The sequence below is a fragment of the Neopsephotus bourkii genome, unplaced genomic scaffold, assembly GCF_033783945.1.
Source record: "Neopsephotus bourkii isolate Nb327-2 ecotype Australia unplaced genomic scaffold, CSIRO-AGI_Nbou_v1 NB_71, whole genome shotgun sequence".
In the NCBI taxonomy this organism is placed as follows: domain Eukaryota; kingdom Metazoa; phylum Chordata; class Aves; order Psittaciformes; family Psittacidae; genus Neopsephotus; species Neopsephotus bourkii.
The window spans coordinates 1,358,863-1,382,218 of NW_026900588.1; the positions used below are offsets into that span (position 1 = coordinate 1,358,863).

At 39.4% G+C, this 23,356-nt stretch overlaps 1 protein-coding gene across 3 annotated transcripts in view; it reads left to right on the forward strand.

The window, feature by feature from the left end:
• FBXO11 (F-box protein 11) overlaps nucleotides 1-23,356 on the forward strand; it is a 77,269-nt gene that overhangs the window by 27,106 nt on the left and 26,807 nt on the right. For 2 of the 3 annotated variants that reach the window (XM_061354072.1, XM_061354090.1), the window contains exons 2-7: nucleotides 12,977-13,104; nucleotides 13,225-13,306; nucleotides 19,689-19,833; nucleotides 21,146-21,275; nucleotides 22,337-22,420; nucleotides 22,503-22,635. In XM_061354072.1, coding sequence (XP_061210056.1) covers nucleotides 12,977-13,104; nucleotides 13,225-13,306; nucleotides 19,689-19,833; nucleotides 21,146-21,275; nucleotides 22,337-22,420; nucleotides 22,503-22,635 — 702 coding nt within the window. The remainder of the gene's footprint in view (nucleotides 1-12,976; nucleotides 13,105-13,224; nucleotides 13,307-19,688; nucleotides 19,834-21,145; nucleotides 21,276-22,336; nucleotides 22,421-22,502; nucleotides 22,636-23,356) is intronic. The other variant, XM_061354082.1, reaches the window with a different exon arrangement.

Below are 23,356 nucleotides of genomic sequence, written 5' to 3' on the forward strand. Positions count from 1 at the left end.
ATATAGCAAAACAGTCATTTGGTTTTCTAATAAAAATCAGAATGTCATTTTTCTCCTCACCCTTCAGATTTCCAGGAGTAGTAACTGCTGGATTGGGTGCTTAGGAGATCCTTACTCTATAGGGCATGGAAGAGCAAAGTATCCTCCTGTGGGGGGATTACCTTGAACATACAATGCAAAACATTGTTTCCATCTTTCTGGATGCCTGTTTTGTAACACATGTTGGTGATCTTAGTCTTATAATACCTGAAGGGGGCCTCCAAGAAATCTTTAGAGGGACTTTTGACAGAGGGTAGGGACAGGACAAGGGTGAATGGCTTTAAATTGACAGAGGGGAGATAGAGATTAGACATTAGGAAGAAATCACTCTCTGTGAGGGTGCTGAGTTGCTGGCACAGGGTGCCCAGAGAAGCTGTGGCTGCCCCATCCCTGGCAGTGTTCAAGGCCAGGTTGGACACAGGGGCTTGGAGCAACCTGGTCTAGTGGAAGGTGTCCCTGGCTGTGGCAGGGGGTTGGAAATGGATGAGCTTTAAGGTCCTTTCCAACCCAAACCATTCTATGATTAAAATCAGACAGTTGTGTTCTTCCAGTTTGTATTAATATAATGTATTAATATTTTAAAACTTGGTAGAAACCCGATTTAGTCTTATTTTCCAGAGTAGAAGGTTTGGATATGGGTAGTTGCCCTCCATATAGGGCTTACTTTACTTCTGTTCTCAAAGCAGCTTGGGTTTAGGTAGTCTATTGGCCCTTAGTACTATGGTATTTGGTGCTGATATCAGCTTCTTATTTTTACTGTAGCTCTGAACCGATTTAGATTTCAGTCAGAAGTTACCTGCTGCACTAGTGCTTGAGTCTGATGGCAGGTTTCTTAACCCATCTTAATAACATGCATGCTGGCAAAGTAATGAGTAACAAAGCATTTTTTTCCCCACACCCTGACAATGCTTGCTTATAGTTCCACACACAGTTTTCTCACAGTCATTTCCCTGAAGGTAAACAGAGCCATGCTTTCCTACTCTTGTCAGGCACTTCGGAGTTGGTAATTCAAGTAATAGAATATTAGGAACAGTCATTTAGAAAGCTTTTCAGAGTAAGTAATGATCAGTTTGTCTTGGTGCATGCAAACCTTGCCACAGTTAGTCTTGTTAATTCCGTCTTATTACAAAGTACGTTAGATCCAGCATACTTTGGGCTGATCAAGGACAATAAATGCGTGCTTTCTTTTTTGATGTGCACATGTTTTGGCATAATTATCATTGAATAGCCTTGCTAAAAGGTAGAGTAAACATGTACTGCAATAGGGAGGTTGTCTTTTTGGTGAATAGAAGAACAGTATTTTGGAGGGATCTAATGAGCTAGGTTTTTTCCTCTTCAGTCTGTAGTGTATTGGAGTTTTCGGTTTACTGTTGTTAGTCACATTGTTGATACGGTGGCAACCGACCTGGTGTCATTTCATGGTTGGGGGTGGGTATTGTTTGGTTTTCAGTTTTTTCTTTGTGTTTTTGTTTTGTTAGCTGTAATATTTGAAAAAAATATTTAAGTTTGTAGTACTTGGGCAGGAAGAGAAAGTGGCATATGTATTTAATATCATTGTAAGAGTAAGATAGGAGAAATAGCTGAAAGAGGTAGCAGAATCCATATTTTACCTTTGACAATTCAGTTATCTTTTTCTAGTGACATTCTCTTGGATATCCAAAGTTTTGAGTATTAGCTCCAGGTGTGTTTTCCTCCCAGCTGTCTGTCAAAGTTAAAACCAAGCTTTTTTCTTCTGGACTGTTTGGTGTGCTGCTTCCTAGACTAATGACTGGTGTAAAGTGCCACTGCAGCTGATCATAACTTGAAAACTTTGCTTAGACAGTATGTATTTCATAGAATCCAAGATCGGTTTGGGTTGGAAGGGACCTTAAAGCTCATCCAGTTCCAACCCCTGCCACAGGCAGGGACACCTTCCACTAGACCAGGTTGCTCCAAGCCCCATCCAACCTGGTCTTGAACACTGCCAGGGATGGGGCAGCCACAGCTTCTCTGGGCACCCTGTGCCAGCGCCTCAGAACCCTCACAGGGAAGAATTTCTTCCTAATGTCTCATCTCAGTCTCCCCTCTGTCAGGTTAAAGCCATTCCCCCTTGTCCTGTCCCTACAGGCCCTTGTCAAAAGCCCCTCTCCAGATTTCTTGTAGCCCCTCTAGGCACTGGAAGCTGCTCTAAGCTTTCCCTAGAGCCTTCTCTTCTCCACACTGAACCAGCCCAGCTCTCTCAGCTTGGCTCCATAGCAGAGGTGCTCCAGCCCTTAAAGCATCTCTGTGGCCTCCTCTGTACTTGCTCCAACAGCTCCACATCCCTCTTGGATTTCAGCCCCAGAGCTGGATGCAGGACTGGAGGGTGCGAGGAGGAGGGATGTGTCTCACCAGAACAGAATATAGGGGGAGAATTCCGTCCCTTGATTTGTCCATCTGTTCCAGTTTTCTCCAAAAAAGCTATGTTTTGTAGTCTGTTGGCTTGTTTTGTTTCTGAAGGCTATGACAAAGTGTTACCTAGGATCAATGAAAAAAAATGAAGACTCAAACAAAGGTTTGCTTGGTGATCCTCTGTTTTCCGAGTTACATTAAATCATATGAAGTTCTAAAGTTGATGGTTCCTGGTTCTTGATTACTATTATTTTTCTTCCTCTGATGTAACGTAATAGTAGGATACAGAAAGAGGTGAATGACAGCCAAACCCAGGAAGCTCTAAAGTACTGTTACAGTACTTTTTCTTCCTCTTGCTTCTTTCTTGGAGGCAATAATACTGACTGTACCCCCTCAACCCCCACAACAGAAAGAACTCTCTGGCCTTTCATCTTGTTGCCTTTTTTTCCACCTTAGTTTTTTGTCATTGCAAGGTAGATCTGTGACTGCCTTTCCTTAAGATTGGCATTTCTAACTCTTAATTCTGGTGAACCTTACAAAATTCCTAGTTTAGTATATTAAAACTGCTCCTTGACGTAACTAGGTTCCAGTTGGTCCAATGTGTTGATAAATGTCAGTCGTTTCTGGTGTAGAGTCCATAGAAGGCAGATGGCTTTGCATGGCAAGTATCTCCAAATCTGCTACTACTCTTAGTAGCAAGAGATATATTATACTTTTTTCTTTTCTGCCTATGTTACAGCAGTGCCTGCAGATGTGGCTTATGGCAGAAAAATCTGTGGGAAGCTTTCATTTCCTGAAAAATTGGTGAAATGATTGTGCCCTGAAATTGTTTTACGGGAGTTAGGCTTGAATAGCTGCAATAGGGTTTAGTCATAATGAGACTTATAGCTATGTGGGTTGTTTCATTGCACACACTTTGCTGTCCTTTCAAAGGGAGCCATGTTTCTCTTAGCTTCGCGTGCATCACAGAAAATCTCTGCAAATGGTTACGGACCATAGAAAATTTGAAATGTAAATTGTAGATGCATTAAAATAAATCTCTGCATTCTCACTGAATTTACTCATTTCTATACTGTGGGCTCCCCCTACCCCCCTTTTTGTTTCTTTTTTTTCCAGTTACCAGAAACTCTACCAGAGAGAAAATAAGTGTCGTGCTTATTCTTTAGTTCCAGCAGCACTAAAGGCAGTTACTCATGTAGGATGAGATTAGGCTGAAATAACTGCCACTGGAAGTTAATAAAACCAGGAATTTAGAAACTTCTAATTCATTCTTCTTGGAGTTCACTAGTATCAAGAATATCCAGACTTACTCTAATTAAAGAAAGTAAGCTTTCTGCTTCATAGCTCGGCTACACTCTGCTTATTAGAAATAATCTGTCCTCACAAATATCTCCTGTTTATTGTACATATGCTAACTATGACATTTTTCTCAGGAAAAAAAAATGTTATCTAGCCTGAGCCAGCCTGTCAGACAAGATGGAAATACCAGTTTGTCTTAATGGCTATTCCATAAAACTAATTTACCTGATTGTCCCAGCTGACCCCAGCCAGCATCTGCCCTCTTGCCAGTACATAAGGTTTGAAGGCTGTTTTTCATTCTGTCAATGTTCGGCCTTTTTACGAACAGCATAGTTGATCAGGATCATCTTTCTGGTCAACTCTGATACAGAATAAAATGGGAATATTTGAACCTCTTACAGTGAGTTTTTATTGTTGTCACTGGCGACATTCTTCTAATGAGATGGAAGTTCATAGACTCACAAAATGGTTTGGGTTGGAAGGGACCTTAAAGCTCATTCAGTTCCAATCCCTGCCACGGGCAGGGACACCTTCCACTAGACCAGGTTGCTCCAAGCCCCATCCAGCCTGGTCTTGAACACTGCCAGGGATGGGGCAGACACAGCTTCTCTGGGCACCCTGTGCCAGTGCCTCAGCACCCTCACAGGGAAGAAATTTTTCCTCTAATCTTTATCTAATCTAAACCTATCCTCTGCCATCTTAAAGCCCTTAAAGTTGGTGTGTTTCAGCCAAAGAGGGGGATGAGCTTTGAAACTGGTAACCCAACTGCTCTAACAAATGAAGTGATATGACCAGGTAGAAATTTTAATGTAATAGGTCCTAGTTGGAAACTTGAGTTAGTAGTCAGAATAGATGGAATAAGTATTCCATCTATTGTGTGGAATAAATCAGTTTGTAGTAATAAAGTCTGTTTTCTTTAGTATCACCCTAATGTAATAGGAAATGTAATGAGAAAAGGCTCTTAAATACTCTATATTCCTGAACCTTTAAAATCTACTTGGTCAGCTTTTTAATTGTAGCATCAAGGAATCATGCAGCAAAGCTACAGCTTTGAGAGTATTGCTTTATTAATGAGGAATGCACCCAAAAAGGGATCCTTGTGCTTTCTTAGTGAAAGCTTGGCAGAGCAGGAGTCAAGCTGCCTATTAAGCAGGAAGGGAAATTCTCTTAATCAAATACTTACAAAGCAGGCACCTGGAAATTTGTTTATTGATTTGCTTTATGTTCTGTATGATGCTATAATACAGTATCATCAGTTTGGGAAAACAGGATAATTAAAAAAAAAAAAAGAGAAAGGAATAAAACTATATTCTTATTCTAGAGCATTGGAACCAGTGTTTGAAACATGCTGCTGCTGATTGTTAGAGCTGCTTATTTGGAGGAAAAAGATATTTTCTTCTCTCTCTGAGTTAGTTAACAAGTAGCTCAAGCATGCAGTACTTGCACAGTTCTTCTGTATGTCTAATAAAAATGTGCATGTTAATGTATTTTTTATTTTTAGGAATGCTGTCTTTAACATGGTGTTCAGTACCTCTTTTGGAAAAGAAGCTAGAATTTTTCATCAAATCCTAGTTATCACTTTCTGCTCCTGGCTTCTGAAAAGGAAAATAGGAGCTGTGTGTAACTAATGTTCACACATGGTTTTTGTGCTAGATAGTTTTAGACTATGAACTCCCTAGTGAAGGAGGTTGAGATGAGAGTTGCTGTTTGTGATGGTTGATAATTTTTAAAGAAATATAGCTGGGAACAAGGTTTGGGCTTGCAGCCAGTTTATCTTTCGCAGTTGTCTCCTTTCACTCCCTGTCTGCTTTGTGCCAGCTCTAAGAACTGAAGCTTTTGCCTTGTGTGTATGAGCTGTATTTTAGCATGCAGTATTTTGAGGGTGCTGGCTGACCTGACAGACCTTTGAGGCAGCGTTTTCTCTCCCATCTGATTTGGGTGACTTATGTGAGGATGCTGTAATGGGATTCACAATGTGCTGAGGGGAGAAAAGATCAGATTCTTAGATAAAAGTTGATTTCCACTGGATCTGAAGAATAACACAAAAATAATCTGAACCTTAAGAAACTCTCTATGAAGATAAAAGGAGTAATTAATGTGCTTCTTATAGAAAATACATCTAAACATGTCGTAAAACTAACATGAGCTTTTGAGCAAATACAGGTAGAGCTGAGCATCAGATCTATTCTTGTTCTTTTTAGGCCATTGTAACTGCATGACCTATTTCCAAAGAATAATAAGCTGTCTCATTTGGGTACCTGCTTAAAAGCTGAAAATGCATATTCCAGAAAAATGCTATTTGAGTCCTGTGAGTGTGTGTGTGTTGTTTCTTTTGCTCTATACAAATACAGAGACTTTTAGCTTAAAGCTTAATTATTTCTTTTTTCACTTAAATAAGAAACAACTTCAATGCAGGAAAAATTCTAGGTATTCCACATCTTGTTTCTCAAGTAAACCATTACAAATTACAGTAAGCTTGCATAATGTATATATCTTCAGTTTATTATCAGTGAGAAATGGTATGTATATTTAAAATAAATACTCTAGTAGTTGGTAATGGTTATTGTGTCTAGTTCTTGCTTCCCAGAAGACAGAATCTCTTTATTCCATATGGTGTTCAGTAAGTCTGATCCTCTGTAGTCTTTAAGCATACATTTTTAATGTTAGGTCTGTCCCCTTTCCAAACTGAAAGCCTGCTTCTCTGAGTGGAGAGCTGTCTCTGAATCTTTCTTGCCGGGTCTCTTCCAGTTCCCAACAGCCTTGACTCCTGTCAGAGATTAATCCTTCTTGTTGACCTGTGCCATCAGAAGCTTGCAGAAATACCACCTCTTAGATTTTTATCTTTGTGAGTCAAGCTGCTTTGGATATTGCTTGGAAAATACTGCAGAGTTTCTTTCCATGATGATAATTAAAATGTATTATGGTATTTGTTAAAGTCTCTTTCATGCTAGTAGTAGACAAGTTTGCATCTACTTCTCATTTTAATACCAATTTTTCATTAACATTAAACATGAAATGAAGACAATTGCTGTGTATGCGTGTCTTGTTTCTGGGGGGTGGTTCTTGGGGTTTTGCGGTTGTTTTGAAGACCACCTTGGGGAAATAGAACTTGACAGTGGAAGACCACCAAAGCACTCTTGCCTTTAGGACATGTTGGTTCTGGGCTCAATGAACTTTGTATGTCATCTTCTTCAGTTTGAGTTGTTTGGGGTTTATTTTTTGGGTTTGTTTTTGGGGACGGGAGGGTGGTGTTCCTTGTTCTAGTGGCTTTCTCTATAGAGGGATAATCAGCTTTCAGGCGAAAATGGTCTCTGCTTTCAAAAGCAGTCTGCCATCTATAATTTAAACTAAACTTTTTAATGCTGCCCTGAATCAGTGGGAAAGCTTCTACTAGTGGGAGAAACAACTTGCTCTGAGACAAGGAGTAAAATGTACCATTTCTATGTTCAGTGTCTTTCAGGCTTTGTTGCTGCATCTGCTTTAAAGCCTCAGCCACTTGTTAGGGGTGTTTGCAAGGACATAGAATGAGTGTCAGTCACACCATTGATGCATACATTTATTTAACAGCTCACTCCCAGAGATTTTGCTGCTTAAAGAAAAATGGTGGGTGGGTGTATTCTCCGTCGGGTTTGGGTTGACAATTTGTTACGGAGATGTCTATGTTCTTGCAGTTACTGTATGTGCAAATTCAGAACTCCTGCCTTGCATTCCTGTTCTGTAAATTATTTTGCCTTTGTTGCTGTCTCTTTTGTATGTACTTCCCTTTTCTACTCACTTAAATTTGTGTTGTCTGTTCTGCTCCTTTCCAATTTTAAGCTAATCCAGCAGTGAGGTAGTTGGAGCTGTCATCTCACGGGTTGGCAGTATGCCTTACCCATGGTTTGCCAAAGGCATGGCAAGATTTCCTCTACCCAAAGCAACTGAACTGGATCAGCTCACATTTTGGTTGCATTTATCAGATATTCTTCTTGTTATGAAGATGGACAGTTTTTTTGTCTTGATAGTTTATTATTTCACTCCCAAATTGCACCAGTTCTACTTAAGACACTGTATCATGAACTCTTGTTAATGTTCAAATTTGTTTGATAGGCAAGATGAATCTTTGTTCAGACAGGTTCAGTATGGGTTAATTTTGTTTTTTGGAGGTTTTCTAGGACCTACTCCCAGTTTGATAAGGATTTCTCTGTTTTAAAACTGGTTACATTTCTCACCATTTTCTTTCCCCAGTCTGCAGGAATAATCCCAGTGCTGTGCCTGTTTAGGAATACCTGCCGCCCCAGCATTTTGCATCTCTAGACTTCTTATTTTTGGTTTGTTTTCCCTACCCCATTTTGGGAAGATACAGAAAAACAGCACAAAAAAAAGGGAAATTACTGTGTTGCAACTAATTAAACTCTACAAATTAGTCCTTGAAACCCTCTTTTTTTTATTTTTTTCTTTTTGTCTGGTAAGAGTGTATTGGGGTAGGGGGTGTGTGTGTGTTAAATAGTTTTTTTTTCTTTTTTCTTCTTTTTTTAAGGCTTTTTATTAGCCTTATTTCCTCATGACAGTCATTAATATGTAAGACTCCTTTTGGAAATACTATCTGAACATGTGTCAAGTAGAAGTAAAACCACATGCACATGTGTTTTGTAGAGAAGATGGTGTGGACATGATCAACCTTTTGATCTGTGCATGTATATATATATCTGTTAAGTTATTTTGGTAGTCCTTTGTCACTCTTCCATAACTTACAGTCTCTTCACGGAACAGAATAAAGTCAATTATATACTCTTTATCCTACACACTTAAAAGTAGAGACTCGCATGGCATTTGTGGAAATGCAAGACTGTCTTGCTTATAGCAGTTGACAGAGTGGCAGATTAATCTCGTTTCAGTTTCCTCCTGGAAGTATTTGTGCTTACAAGTCTTTTGTGGGTGTTAAAACTTGTACAGTTATGGGTCAGGTTTCATGGGCTATTTTGAAGTATCAAATAAGATACTTCTTAAATTATTTAGGTTTGATCTGTCAGTATCATGAAGTTTTTAACTTTCAAGAAATATGATTTTGCTTGAAATTAGTTTATCTTACTATACAATATAATTGGTGTAAAATATTCAGGTAAACGTTGATTTGAGAGCAGATTTAGCTTAATTTAATCTCTTAAAACCTGCAAATGTGTTGACTTGGGTAAATCTGTGACAGCATTTGGCAGTCATTTCAGCAGGTGTTTGTATGAGGATATTAACATGACACACACTCCTCCAAATTTGTTTATTGACTTGAATACTTCTACCATCAGTAAATGTGATTATAATGCCTCTTATTTATGTTACTAGATGTAGTAGCTGATACAGTTATGCTTTAAAACCAGGTTTTCCAAAATACGTTCAAGGCACTGAGGTTCTGTATTTTAAAGTTGATTTTTCTACTTCAAAGCAAGCATGTGTCTGTTATGTGAGAGTGTTTTTTAGGGAAGGATCTTCAGAATTCAGCTGGTGGAGTTCTCAAGTCTATTTTGAGTGTTGCCAGGTTGATTGCTTAGGGAAAGGTAATGTACTGTCTTCAGGAAATAGTACGTTCTGAGAAGTACTTATCTCGAAGCTGGTATTGTAGCTGTTGAGTCTGTTCAGACCTTACAGTGTGGAGCATCTGGAAGGCTAAAACCAAGCACCAAGGCTGCTTCTGTAACAGATTACGTAAAACTCCTGGCTTTCCTGATAGTGTTTCATTTGACAGTAACTCCAAAGGCCACATTTGGAAAAACATTATCAGTTGTTAATGGCCCTGAAATGTCCTCAATCTATGCAGGAGCTGGTCAGTTCCTCGAAGGTGTACCTGCTGATGAGAAAGAAGTCATCTACCTTGCCTGAGTCTGCTTATCCTTTCCTAGCCATGAAATTATGTGTGTGCAATTAGCAGGTTTAGGCAGGGCCAGGCTGGGTGGAAGCTTTTGGTTCCTAAGGCACTTTCCTCCCCATGAGCCACTCTCATGATACGTGAGCCGCTGTCACGATAACGTTCCCTGGTGCCTGCAGGCCAGCATTGCTCAGTCGTGATGGGCACCTTGGCACATGTGTGCCCTGGGCACCCTTCTGCTTCCTGCCTGCTGCATGGATTTGTACTTTCCCTCAGTGCCCTTCTCTCATCTTTTTTGCCACTCAGTGGAGAAAAAGATGACTTTAATTCTTCGGATAACTGCTGTGAATCTAAGTGAATGTGTGCATATCCCTGAATGTCATCTGTGTTTGAAAAGTGATCTTCAAGTGGGACTCCTGCCATCCTCACAAATCCACTGCAAGAAAATGAATACATTTCTTTTCTGCTTAGCTAGTCCTTCAGTGTTTCAGCCAAACTGACCTTTACTTCCATTTCCCCCCACAGGCTTCTGCCTTGTCTTTCCAGCAGTAGTGTGTTTTGTCCTTGGTTGCCTCTGTGGGTTTACTTCTAAAGACCTGACTGGGGTTTGTCTCTGCCCTTTTCATTGCCTATCAAGGGATCAAAATTCTGTCCTTTGATTTATTTCTTTTCTTCCTCCTGTTTTCTTTGCTTTTGCTGTGTTTCATGTGGCAATTCGGAACTATTATACTGACCATCCAGAACAGGGTGGGGAGCTGTCATTTTGTATCTTAATGCAAAACAGGAGAAAAAGCTTAAGGTAGGACACTGAAAATCCCTGAGTAGCATGCTTCTGGGGATAGTAACAAGCAGAAATCACAATTATTGTATCAGATATTAAATAGACATGAGGGGTGAGAAGTAGATACATGCTGCAGTGCTCGGGTGCTTTGCTATCAGACAGCCTTGCTGCTGGTGGTGCCTGCCTGCATTCCTCATGGTGGGGCCCATCTCGAACCCTGCCCTGGTTTCAGCTGTAACAGTTATTTTTCCTCCCAGTAGCTGGTGCACGGCTGTGTTTTTGACTTTAGTCTGAGAACAATGCTGATAGCGCACCAGTGTTTTAGTTGTTGATAAGTCATGCTTACTCTTCAGTCTCTCATGCTGTGCCAGTGAGGAGGGGCAGAAGAAGCCGGGAGGGAGCAGAGACAGGACACCTGACCTGAACTAGCCAAAGGGGTATTCCATACTACAGCACGTCATGCCCAGTATATAAGCCAGGGGAGTCACCCAGAAGGGACCATTTGCTGCTCGGGTAGGTCTGGGCATCAGTCAGGGGGTGGTGAGCAGTTGTATTGTGCGTTACTTGTGTTTTCTGGGCTTTCATTTCTTCTCTTGTTGTTTCCTATTATAATCATTATTGTTATTGTTGGTATTCTTTCTTTTATTGTTTAGTTATTAAATTCTTCTTATCTCAACCTGTGGGGTTTACATTCTTTCGATTCTCCTCCCCATCCTTCCTGGGGAACGTGAGTGAGTGGCTTCATGGTGCTGATTTACCAGCTGGGTTTAAACTGTGACAGACCCACAATTCCTTTTCTGCCCTGATGTGTAAGGGAAGGCTGGGAACTCTCCTGTAGCACTTTCTCTCTTCTGTCTGCTGATATCTTGTTAAATTGTTCAAGTACTTTTGACAGGCAGGTAAAATTAGGTAACTGAATTGTGAGTGTACAATGGGTCTGCTCTGGGGTCAGTAACCTTCCACAGGTGGGCAATGCCAGTGCTGGACCAGGTACTTCTTGACAAGAAAATGCACTACAATTCCTTTATCACTGTCCTCTAGGTTTTTTTCATAATGCATAAATATCCTGCCTTCATAGGCAGGGAAATACTGAGATGCTCGTGAGGCATGTCATGTATGTAGCAGACAAGGAGAAGGGAGAGTGAGCTAGCTTCTAGCTGAAGTTACAGAGGTTGCCTCTGTTGCTTTAAGAGTGGTGACTTTTTAGTAGAAGTTCAACAGTTTGCTTCTGTCCTTAAATCTTGTGCTGTTGCTGCAGAAGGGGTAGAGGGGTGGTGGTTCTTCCCAGTTGTGTGGTCTTGTCCCCCCCTTGCACAGAGCAGGAGTAGCTGCTGAGCTGGCTGAAGGCTGATCATGGAAGTGCTTCTGGCAGGGTTGGTTTTCAGGTGGATTAATGAGCTGATGACGCTCTCCTAGATTGCCCTGAGCTGACTGTGTGAAGTGGCACGCGTGCCACCAGCTAACTTCATGCTTTTACCAGCTTCTGTCATCTATTTAGATGTCCTGGCAGTGTTTATGATACAAGGTGTTTATAAATACCTGCTAAGGTAGATGAGAAATTTGGACCAGAAAAGAGCAGGAGGACACTGGAATAGCTTTTTCTTTGGAATTCTGTTGGTTAGCTATCACAGAGGTGTAGCAGCTTGGGCTATGATGGCATGCATCCCATGTAAATGCAGTGGTTTACAATTTATGTCAAAGCTCACCCCCTCCCAACGAAACAACCCATAGGAAAATCATGATATTGGGATCATGACAGGGATCTGTAGAAGTTTTAAAATTGCTTTTATTCGTGGTTTTAAACAGACTGGTTTAATATTTGAAGGATAGAGGGGTTTATGGGGGGGTGTTATTGGTTTGGTGTGTTTTTTAGTGTTTATGTCTGTTTTTCTTTACTGAAATATATTCAGGAAAACTGCTTACTTGAATGGTATCGCTTTTCTGGCTATCACTTTTACATCATTGAAACGAGTAAAAAACTCCTTATTCACCACACTTCCTGCACTTCTTGGTGGGGTGTAATTTTTGTTAATCTTTTAAGGGTTTGGAGAAAATACACTCTTTTACAGCATAATTTAGGTAAACAGAGTGTTTGTATTTAAAGCTGGCTTCATTTTACAGAAGCATTTGTATGCTGGCCTAGGCTGTTCCTGAAATGTTTGGGGAAAATTCTGCCTTGAGTTTTGTACTAAATGCTGTGTTTACTAAAGGATTTCTTGATAACACCTGGTTAATAATTGAAGCTCCAGTGTTCCTGGTTATGCTGCTAGTGTTAGGTCAAAAATTTGAGGTGATGAGGTTATGGAATTAGCACAGTGAGCGCAAGCACATGCTTGCAGAGAAACTGAAAGCTGAGGTTTTTATGGGGCCGGGGAGGTTGGTGGTTTGGGGTTTTTTGAGCAGCTTTTGGTATAGCTGCTGTGTACATATGAGGAGTTATTTCATGTGTACTTTCTCATGTAATTTTATGTATGCTGTGTATATATTCTGATTTCCCCACACTCCCCACCAAAAGTTCTCTGTGCTCCAGCACTACTTCCCCACACCACTGGCTGGATGTCTATATCTGAAAACTTCTGTAACCTTTTTCTGGCATAAACCAAAACTTCAATCCCCATTGTCAAATTCTCTTTGTTTTCTGTTGACAGATGATGATGTACCTGCAGATATGGTTGCAGAAGAATCAGGTCCTGGTGCACAAAATAGTCCATACCAACTTCGCAGAAAAACTCTTCTACCTAAAAGAACAGCTTGCCCTACAAAGAGCAGCATGGAGGTAACTTGCTTGTTTGATTTTTTAATTGTAAAGTAAACCTTACTGGTTTAAGAACAGCAAGAACAGAACTTTTCATAAGCCACCTAATGATTGAACTCATTCTTTCTTATTTCATTAAAGGGTGCCTCCACTTCAGCTACTGAAAACTTTGGTCACCGAGCTAAACGTGCAAGAGTATCTGGAAAGTCCCAGGATTTATCAGGTAATAACTTTTTGTACAACAAAGGGGGTGGGGAAGAAGGGGTGGAGACATCACTTAACTTCACACACCCACAAACCACCCCCAAACTTAGATTTCCTGTCTGTCCTCCAACCAAGAAACAGCAGTGAAAAAACAACTGCAAACTTGTTCTGAACTTCAAACTTGGGAGGATGAATTTAACCTGATATTTAGAATCTGATCCCTCAGTCTGGCATGTTGCAGGCACGTTGGTTTGGGGTTTTTTGGTTTTGTTCTGGTTTTGTTTGGGTTTTTTACTCTCCTCGGAGTGCTGTGTATATGTATCCAAGCTACTGTTAGAAGCAGTAATGCTGCAGTGGTACAGCACTCTGACTAGGTGTACTTACTGTTTCTCATGTTGATGTATTGTTGCAGTATATTGTTTAGAGGTAGTTTCAGTGTGTCATTAGAGCACCTAATTGTGAAGAGAGGGAGAGAATTTGTGTGCTTGTAAGTAAAAAAAATTATACATGCTTACTGATAGGTACTAATATATATGTACACTGTATAATAAGCACATATGTGCAGTACATGCATATATAATTATATTGTGTGTGTGCATGCACATATGTATACTTATACGCACATACACATATAGTCATACATACCCTACTTACTCTCTTTTTTTCTGCATCATTTTTTCAGTCTCTGTTTCTTTTTGTCTCCTGACACACTCCTTAGTTCCAGGAGATCTGCTGTCACTCTTCCCTGGAAAATCAACACCAGCTCTTGCAAACTCCCATTGATGTGGTTTCTGTTGCTTTTCCTGTTTGTTGTATTGGAGGTTTTGTTTGTTTGTTTGTTTAGGGTTTTTTTTTTGGTTTTTAGTCCATGTCTCCCTTAACTTTGTGAATTAAAACTGAGCAGCTGGCACAAGGCTTTGGTCCATTTTGATTGCTTCTGTTGAAGTCTCTTCTTTCTGGCTTCTCCCCTTCTCCATAGCTTAGATTTTCTCTTTCAAGCCCCCCATTAACTCTTATAATTTCAACAACTGTTCAAGAATCATTTGATCTCAGATTTATATCCTTGAAACAACCAGAACCAACTGAACATCAACCTGTGCCATTCTACTTAGAGTTTCATTTCCTGATTTGATATCTGAAGCCTTGTGCAAACTCGTCATAGACTCAGTTTCTCTTGCTAGTTCTTAGGGATTTTTTTCAAGGTCATTCACTTTTGATGTGTTCTTCCTTATGCTTGTACTCACCTTCTTGCTTTAGAGAAGGTATGTGATTTGACTTCTGTGGTATAAATTACAGGATGAAAGGCACTGATTTCCAAAGGAATTCTCCATGCTTTGACTGCACATTCCTTTTGTTACATTCTTGAGTTCATGTGGGGAAAGATTGTGGGGGCTTCTCCAGGATGGAAGCACCAGAGGAATTGTAATCAATGATTATTTTTTTTTTATTGGACTTTTAAGATTGCATTCAAACCAGTTGCAGTCTAAGAAGAGTGTCCTTCTTAACCCATTTTCTATTAATCTCTTTCCTGGTATGAAGGATGGTTATTTTTTATTTTCCCAATTGAGTTCCAGAAGTAATCTTCTAAATTTGTACAGGTATTGACTGCAGTGAGATTTCCCCATACACACACTGTTTTTGTTAGCATAGATAATGATAGCTGTTGTGACTGAGTTGTAAGCATGAGACTTTCTGGATTGCCATCAGTGGAGATTGTATATTGTCATCTGGAACATATAGCTGCTTTTTTCAGAACTGTAGATGAAATGAAAGCGTGGGATTGGAAACACAGGATCGTGTTGGTGGAGAACTGTTCCTTCTCACATGGACTCTGAGTTGAGGAAAATTTGGGTGTAAATGAAAGGAGAAATGGAGTCAGTTAGTTTCCAACTGGAGTGGAGCCATTAGCTGGAAAAACAGAAGACTATTCCTTATTTTAGTACTGATTTCAGAATTAACTGCTGCTGAGAGAGAGTTGCCATTTCAAATTGTAAGGGGGGGGGATAAAATCAGTCTCTGATACTGTCACAATGAACACATTAGAATTTTGAAATATTGATGTATTTTTTTCTACCATTTGCAGCTCTGTCCTGTGATGGGCAACAAGTTCTTCAATCCCAAGACAGAAAGATTAGTGAATATACAAGAATCTTGATGGGAAAGTAACACGTAGAAATACAGAAAAGAGAAATTTTAGAATACAAAAAATACAGAAACCAAAAATTTAGTCAAGAAATAGATATGATGGAGCTGTGCTGCTTGCATCACAGCTGACTGGTAAACCTCCAAAGTCAGCATTTGTTAGACATCTGTAGAAAGCATTTACAGCATTTAGATCTTATTGATACAAATATTTGTTTCATATGCTAATACAGTATTTATTGATTTACAGAAAGATTGCAATTCTCTACACTCTGACAGTTTCCTTACATTACCTCAACTGTAAATGTATGCTTCTGCTTACTGGGATATTTCAGTCTTCACTGCCACTTGTCATGTCATTCTAATCCAGGGTTTTAATCATTTGATGTACTCTTCCTTTTTGTTTATTGCTGTGTAGGTTCCTTCCTCTCTTGCTTTAAGACCACTATATTTGCATAACCATTTTATACTGGGCAGTTCTTGCAGGCTTAACCGTCTTTGGCAGGCTTCAGTTCAGAGATGATTTCTTTCTTTTCTCTGAACTACAGAGTTTCAGTAGATACTGAGAACCCTGAGTTACTGGATCACTCATTGCTTATCCTGTGCATTAGATACATGCACTGCTCATAGGTCACAGAACTTAGTGTCTTTTAAATTTATAAGAAAGTATTTTTACTAAATGCTGCCTTATGGAGCAAAAGCTATTTGTCTCCATCTTCTCCATTAAAATGGACATAAAAGTTACCGCTGCAAGATATAACTTACAGTTTGGGTTTCATGAATGGCATTCTTGGTCTTTGTACAAAGAAGGTAATTAGCTTTCAGGCAGTTTTTTCTGCACTTTGCCTTGGTATTACTGTCACTAATTTCTGTTTATTAAATGGTCAGAATTGAAACTGAATTAACTTCACACATATCCTGTGGAAACAGAATGACATAACCCGTTGTGGTTCTGATTTTCAGTTATCTAGTATATTAGCACTTTATTAAAATCATAAATAGTTCAACTGTTAGCATCTGTTAGGGCAAAGGTAAAGATTGGTGATTTTATTTTTATTCTTGTCTATTTTCAGCACTTGGAAAACTGACAATTTTATTACTATTTTTTAAAAGTAAGAATATGCATTTATATGTGTTTAACCTTCACCTTGTCAATAGCCATAAAACTGTCAGGAGTAGCAGCACATAAAAGCTTCTGATTTGATGACCAGAGAACTGTTTAAACCGTTTTGGCTTATTTTCGTAAACTGGGAGATAGAACATGTTGAATGCATCCTGACTTCAACAGATTATGAAAAGACACCCAAAAGGTGAAGTGTGAATGTATAAAACAAAAGCGTGGCGTTCTCTCTTGGACCCAGGTGGTATTCAGGACTTCACATTAAGAAGCAAATTAGCTTTTTTTTCATATGATACTGGAGAATTCTACCTGGTAATCACTGTATCGGTGATTTGAGTGGAGGAATCTTAAATCAACCACTGGTTCTGAATTGATTAGAAGTGCAGTTTCAATCCCTCATTTCTGTGGATTTTGCATAGAGGTGGGCTAGAATAGCAAACACCTCTAAAACCATTGTCTTCATTTTGCAAGCAGAGCCTAGGCTTCCAAGTAAATACAAAATTCCTGGGTTTGGGAGACCTTATTCTGGCTTTATCTTTCTATTTATTGTAATTGAAGAAGTTTTTTGGCACTTACAAGGTTAGTCCCTACTCTTTGTTGTAAGGAAACGCACCTGGATTTCAATTTCTGTCTTGAGATAGGGCCTAGAGACTATGAACCGCTGAGCAGTGCGGGGCATTACACTAGTGAACTTCCCCCTTCAATAAAAGAATAATCGAGGCCCTAACATATATAAACTTAAAGGAAGAAGAATTTGTGCAGTTCATTTAGGAAAGTAACTGAACGTCTTGGGAAGATCAGATTGTATGCCTCAGGGGTTTGTGCATTAGAAGGAGAAGACAGGTTGTGGAAGGCTGTAAGGATTTACTGCCTTGCATTCGCAGTATCACATTTCAGCTTGTGAGACAGTAGAAGACTGTATCTCCACATTGATTTGGAAAGCTACTGGAAAAAGATGAATTCAGAAGGAATGTCCAATTATCCTGTTATGCATTTCAAGTGTTATTAAGACTGTAGAATGAATTGCTGCTGCTTGTTCGACACAGGAAAGAACCTTTGTATCTCCAGTGTAAAAGGACCTTTTAAAGCCAGCATTGATCATGTGCATAAGACTTGTTTGGTGATGCCCAGCCATGCTCACCTTGTGGACTCCTGGCATATGGTCCCCAGACTTCGGGCTCCTCAGGTGTCTCTTGAGCATGAGGCCCTTGAAGACTACTTGCTCTTTGTTCATTTTGCTGACTTCTGTCTTCAGTCTGGCTTGTTAGATCCTGAAGGGAACTATCTTTGCCAGTTTCTGGACATTCAGTCCTGTATCCTTCCTTGTGCTAACACTTCTGTAGCTTGCAGTGAACTACAACAAAGAGTTGATCCATAAAAGAATTCGTTTAGGTAGGTAAGGATGAGGAAAAAAAAGTAAATCTGTTCTACCCTGCCATGGTCAATGCTGCCAACTTAAAGGATACTTCGGGAGCTCATAGCTATGGGCATGTGGAATAGTGACCCTCATCTTCTTTGTACAGTGTAGCTTTTTGTTGCACTGGCCTGTACCTATAGCTTATGACTGTAAGTCTTACTACTGTTGAGCACAGCCACCATCAGTCCATTAGATAAATGCCCTCCTAACATCTTAGAGGAAATCAGTATTTGTGAATCACCAAGGTAATGCTTGTACAATGTATCTTGTACATGTACAATGTATCTTTGTACAAGTATCGCCAATGTGATACTTGCACAAAGCAAGAGGAGGTTCTGGGAGTCACTGCAAAGTCAGTAATATTTCAGCATTGCTGCGAACTGCTCTCACCGCAGATATGAGCACAAAACCTTGCAAAACCAGCTATAATCAGTTCTTTTGTAGTACACAGGGTCTGGTGATGTGGTCTACAGACAGCAGCTTGGCATCTTCATAACAGCCACCATTCTGGTCCTTGCATTTCATATCTTCACTCTCTTCTAGTTGGAAATAACACGAGTATTTGTGCTAATTTGTCCAAGGAAGGCTTGGGGCTTGTCTCTTTTTTTTTGGTGTGGAATCTCATATGGAAACTATTTTTCAGAATGATTATTCCCTCAAATCTAGTAGCTGTTGTCTTTCTGAGGGTCACTTTAGTAGCCTGTAGAAGCCAGAATCACAGTTCTGTTGCTTCCTAGGTTCAGATGTTCTAGGAAAACTTGAATAATGCAAAGGGCATTACTTGGATGTAATTGCATTATGAATGTAGCAGGAGCTTTTAATGCCTTCCATACAAATCCTCTAAACTTTGGAAGCTGTTCTGAACAGTGCTGCCTAAGAAGGGATCCTAAAGACAACAAAACAAATGACCTGTGCAGAGAGACCTCTGCTGCTGTGAGGATACCTGCCACTGAAGGATCTTGGGAGAACACAAACAGCAGATGAAGGTTTCCCTGTATGAACTCACATGTAGAGCATGCATGTGCCCAAGAGCAGGGGTTTAACAAAGCACACTCACATTGCCGCAGGGTACAGGAACAGTTTCCTCAGACCTCTCTCAGGGCATACATCTGGCAAGGCTAACACTGCTTCTGGCTTGGATTTTTCATTTTAAAAGAGAGCATAAATGGGAGTAGGTGGAAGGAGGGGACTCAAACTGTTGCTGGCTACTGGTTTCCTGCATCCCAAAAGATGTTCTCTTTCCTTATGTGCACTTCGGGAGAAAAGGAGATTTTAGTAGTAGCTTTTTGAGATGGTCATGGTTTCTGAGTAAATTCTTTTGCGTTTGAAAACGTTTGCAGAGCTGTTGATGTTGGGATTAGTTACTGTTGTTGCTATTGTCACAACAAAGCTAATAGTGAGGAGCCAGTATATCTGAAATATACACAGTAGCCTTCTTAATGTCTGCCATTGTATGCACATTGATTCCTCCAATAAAAAAGGTGATCTAAGCATTTTTGAAAGAGGAAGACTATAATTTCTACCTGAATCCAGAGTCAGCTGTTCGCCTCTTTTATGCCTTAGCTTTAGCTGAAAACGTACTTCAGAAATCAAAAAAAGCTGCTTTGAGGTCATTGGTGTTTTAAATGGGAATCTTTCAGGTGGCATATTGGTGATCTGGTTTAGTCGGAATTTGGGCTGGTTAAATATGTCAATGATCTTACATCGATTACTGTTCATTAGCAGCACCTGCAGAGCAGTATCTTCAGGAGAAGTTGCCAGATGAAGTGGTTCTAAAGATCTTCTCCTACCTGCTAGAGCAGGATCTCTGTAGAGCAGCTTGTGTGTGTAAACGCTTCAGTGAGCTGGCTAATGATCCCATTTTGTGGTAAGTGAAATGCTATTGCTCATTATCTTGAGGAAAAACTAGATGTGCTGCATGAAATGTCAGTACAATAGAAAAATTGATATGTTGGTTGCAATTAGCTGATATAAAGCCAATTGTATTTTAATACGTCTGGCTTACTTCAGTGTTATTTGTAACTTAGGAATGTCTGGTTATCTGTGTGAAGCAGTAAAACTTTTATTTCTCTTGTAGTGTAGATACTAGTTAAATAATGGCTGTCTTAAAAATCAGTGAGGCATTCCTTCAGTAGCCACTTCTTTCCTTCTTCCCCCCTCTTTAACCTTTTTCAGGCTTCTGTGGGTATTGTGTTGATGCAGAAGAATCAACACATCTCTTAATGTTAGATGCAAGTTTTGCCTAGTGTTACTTAGATTGCTTGTTTGGTTTGGATTAATAATTGGATACTCAGACTCTTTCTGCCCCATATAAATCCATCTTACCTGTGGGTTATTGAGAGCTTGGTGAAATGGGATCTAAATTAATATTTTCTTATAAGGGAAAAATTAACACCTGTTTCTTGGCCTTTTATTTTTATAAAGAATAAGACTTTAAGAATAAGGATAAAATGTCAATATAACATTGCAAAAATGCCTTCCTCCCCACTCCCACCTCTCTTTTCTCTTACTGTCCTAAAGACAATTTTGGGTATGTTTTGTCAGATGAATTACAACTACTGAGATTCAGTGCCATTCTGTAAGTCTGGGCTTAATATCAGCAGGCTCAGGCACTGTTATTGTTTGTATTCTGGCACTAATCAAAAGACACCAATTGCTGTGTGCTATTTTCTTCTTTCTAAGCTACTGTAATGTGTCCACTGATGAACTCTTTTTGGAATACAGTGCATAATTCGTTCTCTGTGAATGCATCATATTTTTTTTTCCAGCCTTTTTTTGGCAAGGTGAGAAGAGGTGGTGACATGTTTTAAGTTTTGTTGTTCTTACGCTACTAGGTTTTCTAAGTGTTAAAGTAATGCTGAAATTAATATACAATTAGAATCTGGTTTCTCAAATAGTGTAACTAACTGGTTAAGTTTCTCCATGGCAGTTACATACTGAGAACTCTTCTTGGATCATGAAACACATGCCAGGGTTTTTCTTAGAAAAACACAGAAGTTGGTCTAACAGGAAAAAACAATGGTTTGGAAGTGTTTGGTAGTGATCCTGGTCAAATTTACTGTCACAGACTGGCAAATACTGTTGAGAAAACCTAGTTTTTAACATTTGACGTATATATTAAAGTAGAATAGTAATCAGAAATACACTAATTTTCTTTTCTGCTTGACACTTCTGCTCAGGAAAAGATTGTATATGGAAGTATTTGAGTACACTCGTCCCATGATGCATCCTGAACCTGGAAAATTTTATCAGATTAATCCAGAAGAATATGAACATCCGAATCCCTGGAAAGAAAGCTTTCAGCAACTGGTAACAGTAGCATTCATTTATATTACAATTTAAAGGTGGTTTATACAAGTAAGAACCCCAACTTTTGAAATGTGGCTGATTAATAGTAATGATTTCAAGTTTAGCTTTTAAGATGATGGGACTGAGGTGGTAGGGAGAGATTCTTGTATTGTATTATGCAATAGGGGGATGTCTGAAGTTATTTCATGGTTTGAGGCACACTTTAGGGGGACACATCACTGTAAAGTGGAGCACTTGAGCATCCAGCTCTTCTATGTTGTGTCTTCCTCATGTTTTGCATTACTTAAATTTTGTGGGAGAGATTGTCATGGTCTGTGGTTTGCAAATAAACTTTGAATATATTGTTGCTGTCATATATTACTGAACTAGTGTGTGTGCTGGTTGTCAGATTCGTATGCAGTCCCTAGTAAACCAAACAGTATATTGATAATATCACTTAGGCTTAAATAGTGACTTACAGCTGATGTGACTGGAGCTGAACAAGTTGCCTTTAAGGCATGTGATTGAACCTCCAGTCCAAAGTCTCAAAGGTATTGTAAAAATGGCTTGGTGTAATATCTGAAAAACATAAGTAAGGGAAATATGTATCCAGGTGAGTATATTATACAATGCTATGTGTGACTGGTTAGTAAAATTCTGAAGCTTGTTGAGGGCAAGGTTCTTCATTCTGTAGTCCATCAAAAGTGAAGGTATAGGATTCTTTTTCCTTTGCCATAGAATTGTCGTTTGTTTTGTGGCAAGCTGCTAAAAAATCAAAAGATGGAAATAAGAACATCTGCTGGGGAGGGGATAAGGTACAAGAGGCTTTTCAGTCACTTCAGAGGCTTGTGGCTATGTAAGTAGGTTAGCTTCTTGGCTTAGTCAATCACTTAGGCTCAGACTTTTTCTGACAGTACCATTTCAAAGTGAGTGCCTAATATGGGAGGTCAGAATACGATCCTTAGTCCCTGGAACAAACTGATACCAGCAAATGGCTTGTGAATTAGGGAATTAGTAGATCTCTTGTCTGTGCATTCAGACCCACCTGTCTGCAAGCTTATAAACTATTTTCCTTGTTTCAGTACAAAGGAGCACATGTAAAGCCAGGTTTTGCTGAACACTTCTACAGTAATCCTGCAAGATACAAAGGAAGAGAAAATATGTTGGTATGTTTCTAAAGCAGTTGTTAATAATATTTCTGTATCTTTGCATAGATACTTCCCTGTAAACCTGTCCTTTTTCTTCTAGTATTATGATACTATTGAAGATGCTCTTGGTGGAGTTCAAGAAGCTCATTTTGATGGTCTTATCTTTGTTCACTCTGGTATATATACTGATGAATGGATATATATAGAATCTCCAATCACCATGATCGGTGCAGGTATTTAATCTTTGTCTCAAAGTATGACTTGTGTTAATTATAACCTTAATTACAAAGATATTTTGGTTTATTAAATATCCAATATAAATGCCTATCTTTCTTCATCAGCCTAATAAGTATTTTCTGTATAAGTGTCAAACTAAAAGGTAGATGATGCTTCAGATTGAAGTACCATTGTGTGTGTGTTAGTTCTTGGAATAACTTATTTACCGGTTTATTTCATTAGGATTAAGAAACGAATTTGTCAGGAAGTATACTCAGTTACATGGCTGCAGTTGAAATTTTCAGGTGGCTCTTATGAAATTTGTTTATATATAACCTATCTCCCGAGTAGAATCCAGCAGTGGGAGCAAGCCGAAATTAGTATCTGTCCCATTTTCCTTCAGCATCTTAATTCCATCTTGAGGAAGGAAATGAGAGCATCCAGCAGAAAGATTCTGAGACAGGAAGTTCTTTTCTCTGTTCTCCTCCACAAAGGAGAACCTTTGTGGAGAAGGAAGCGAGACTTTTGGAATAGGAAAGATTAGGAAGTTGGTGTAAGCTAATAGATCTGGATGCAAATTGTGGTGCTTGTGGAGCTGTCTGCTTTTCCTGTCCCCACTCTGAGAATGCTAATCCCCAGTAGCATGATAGTGTGGTAAGAATTTCAGTTGTCTTAGTGTCTGGTCCACACCTAGTTTAAGGGTTCTCAGACCTCTTGCTCCTGTGGTAACCTTAAAGT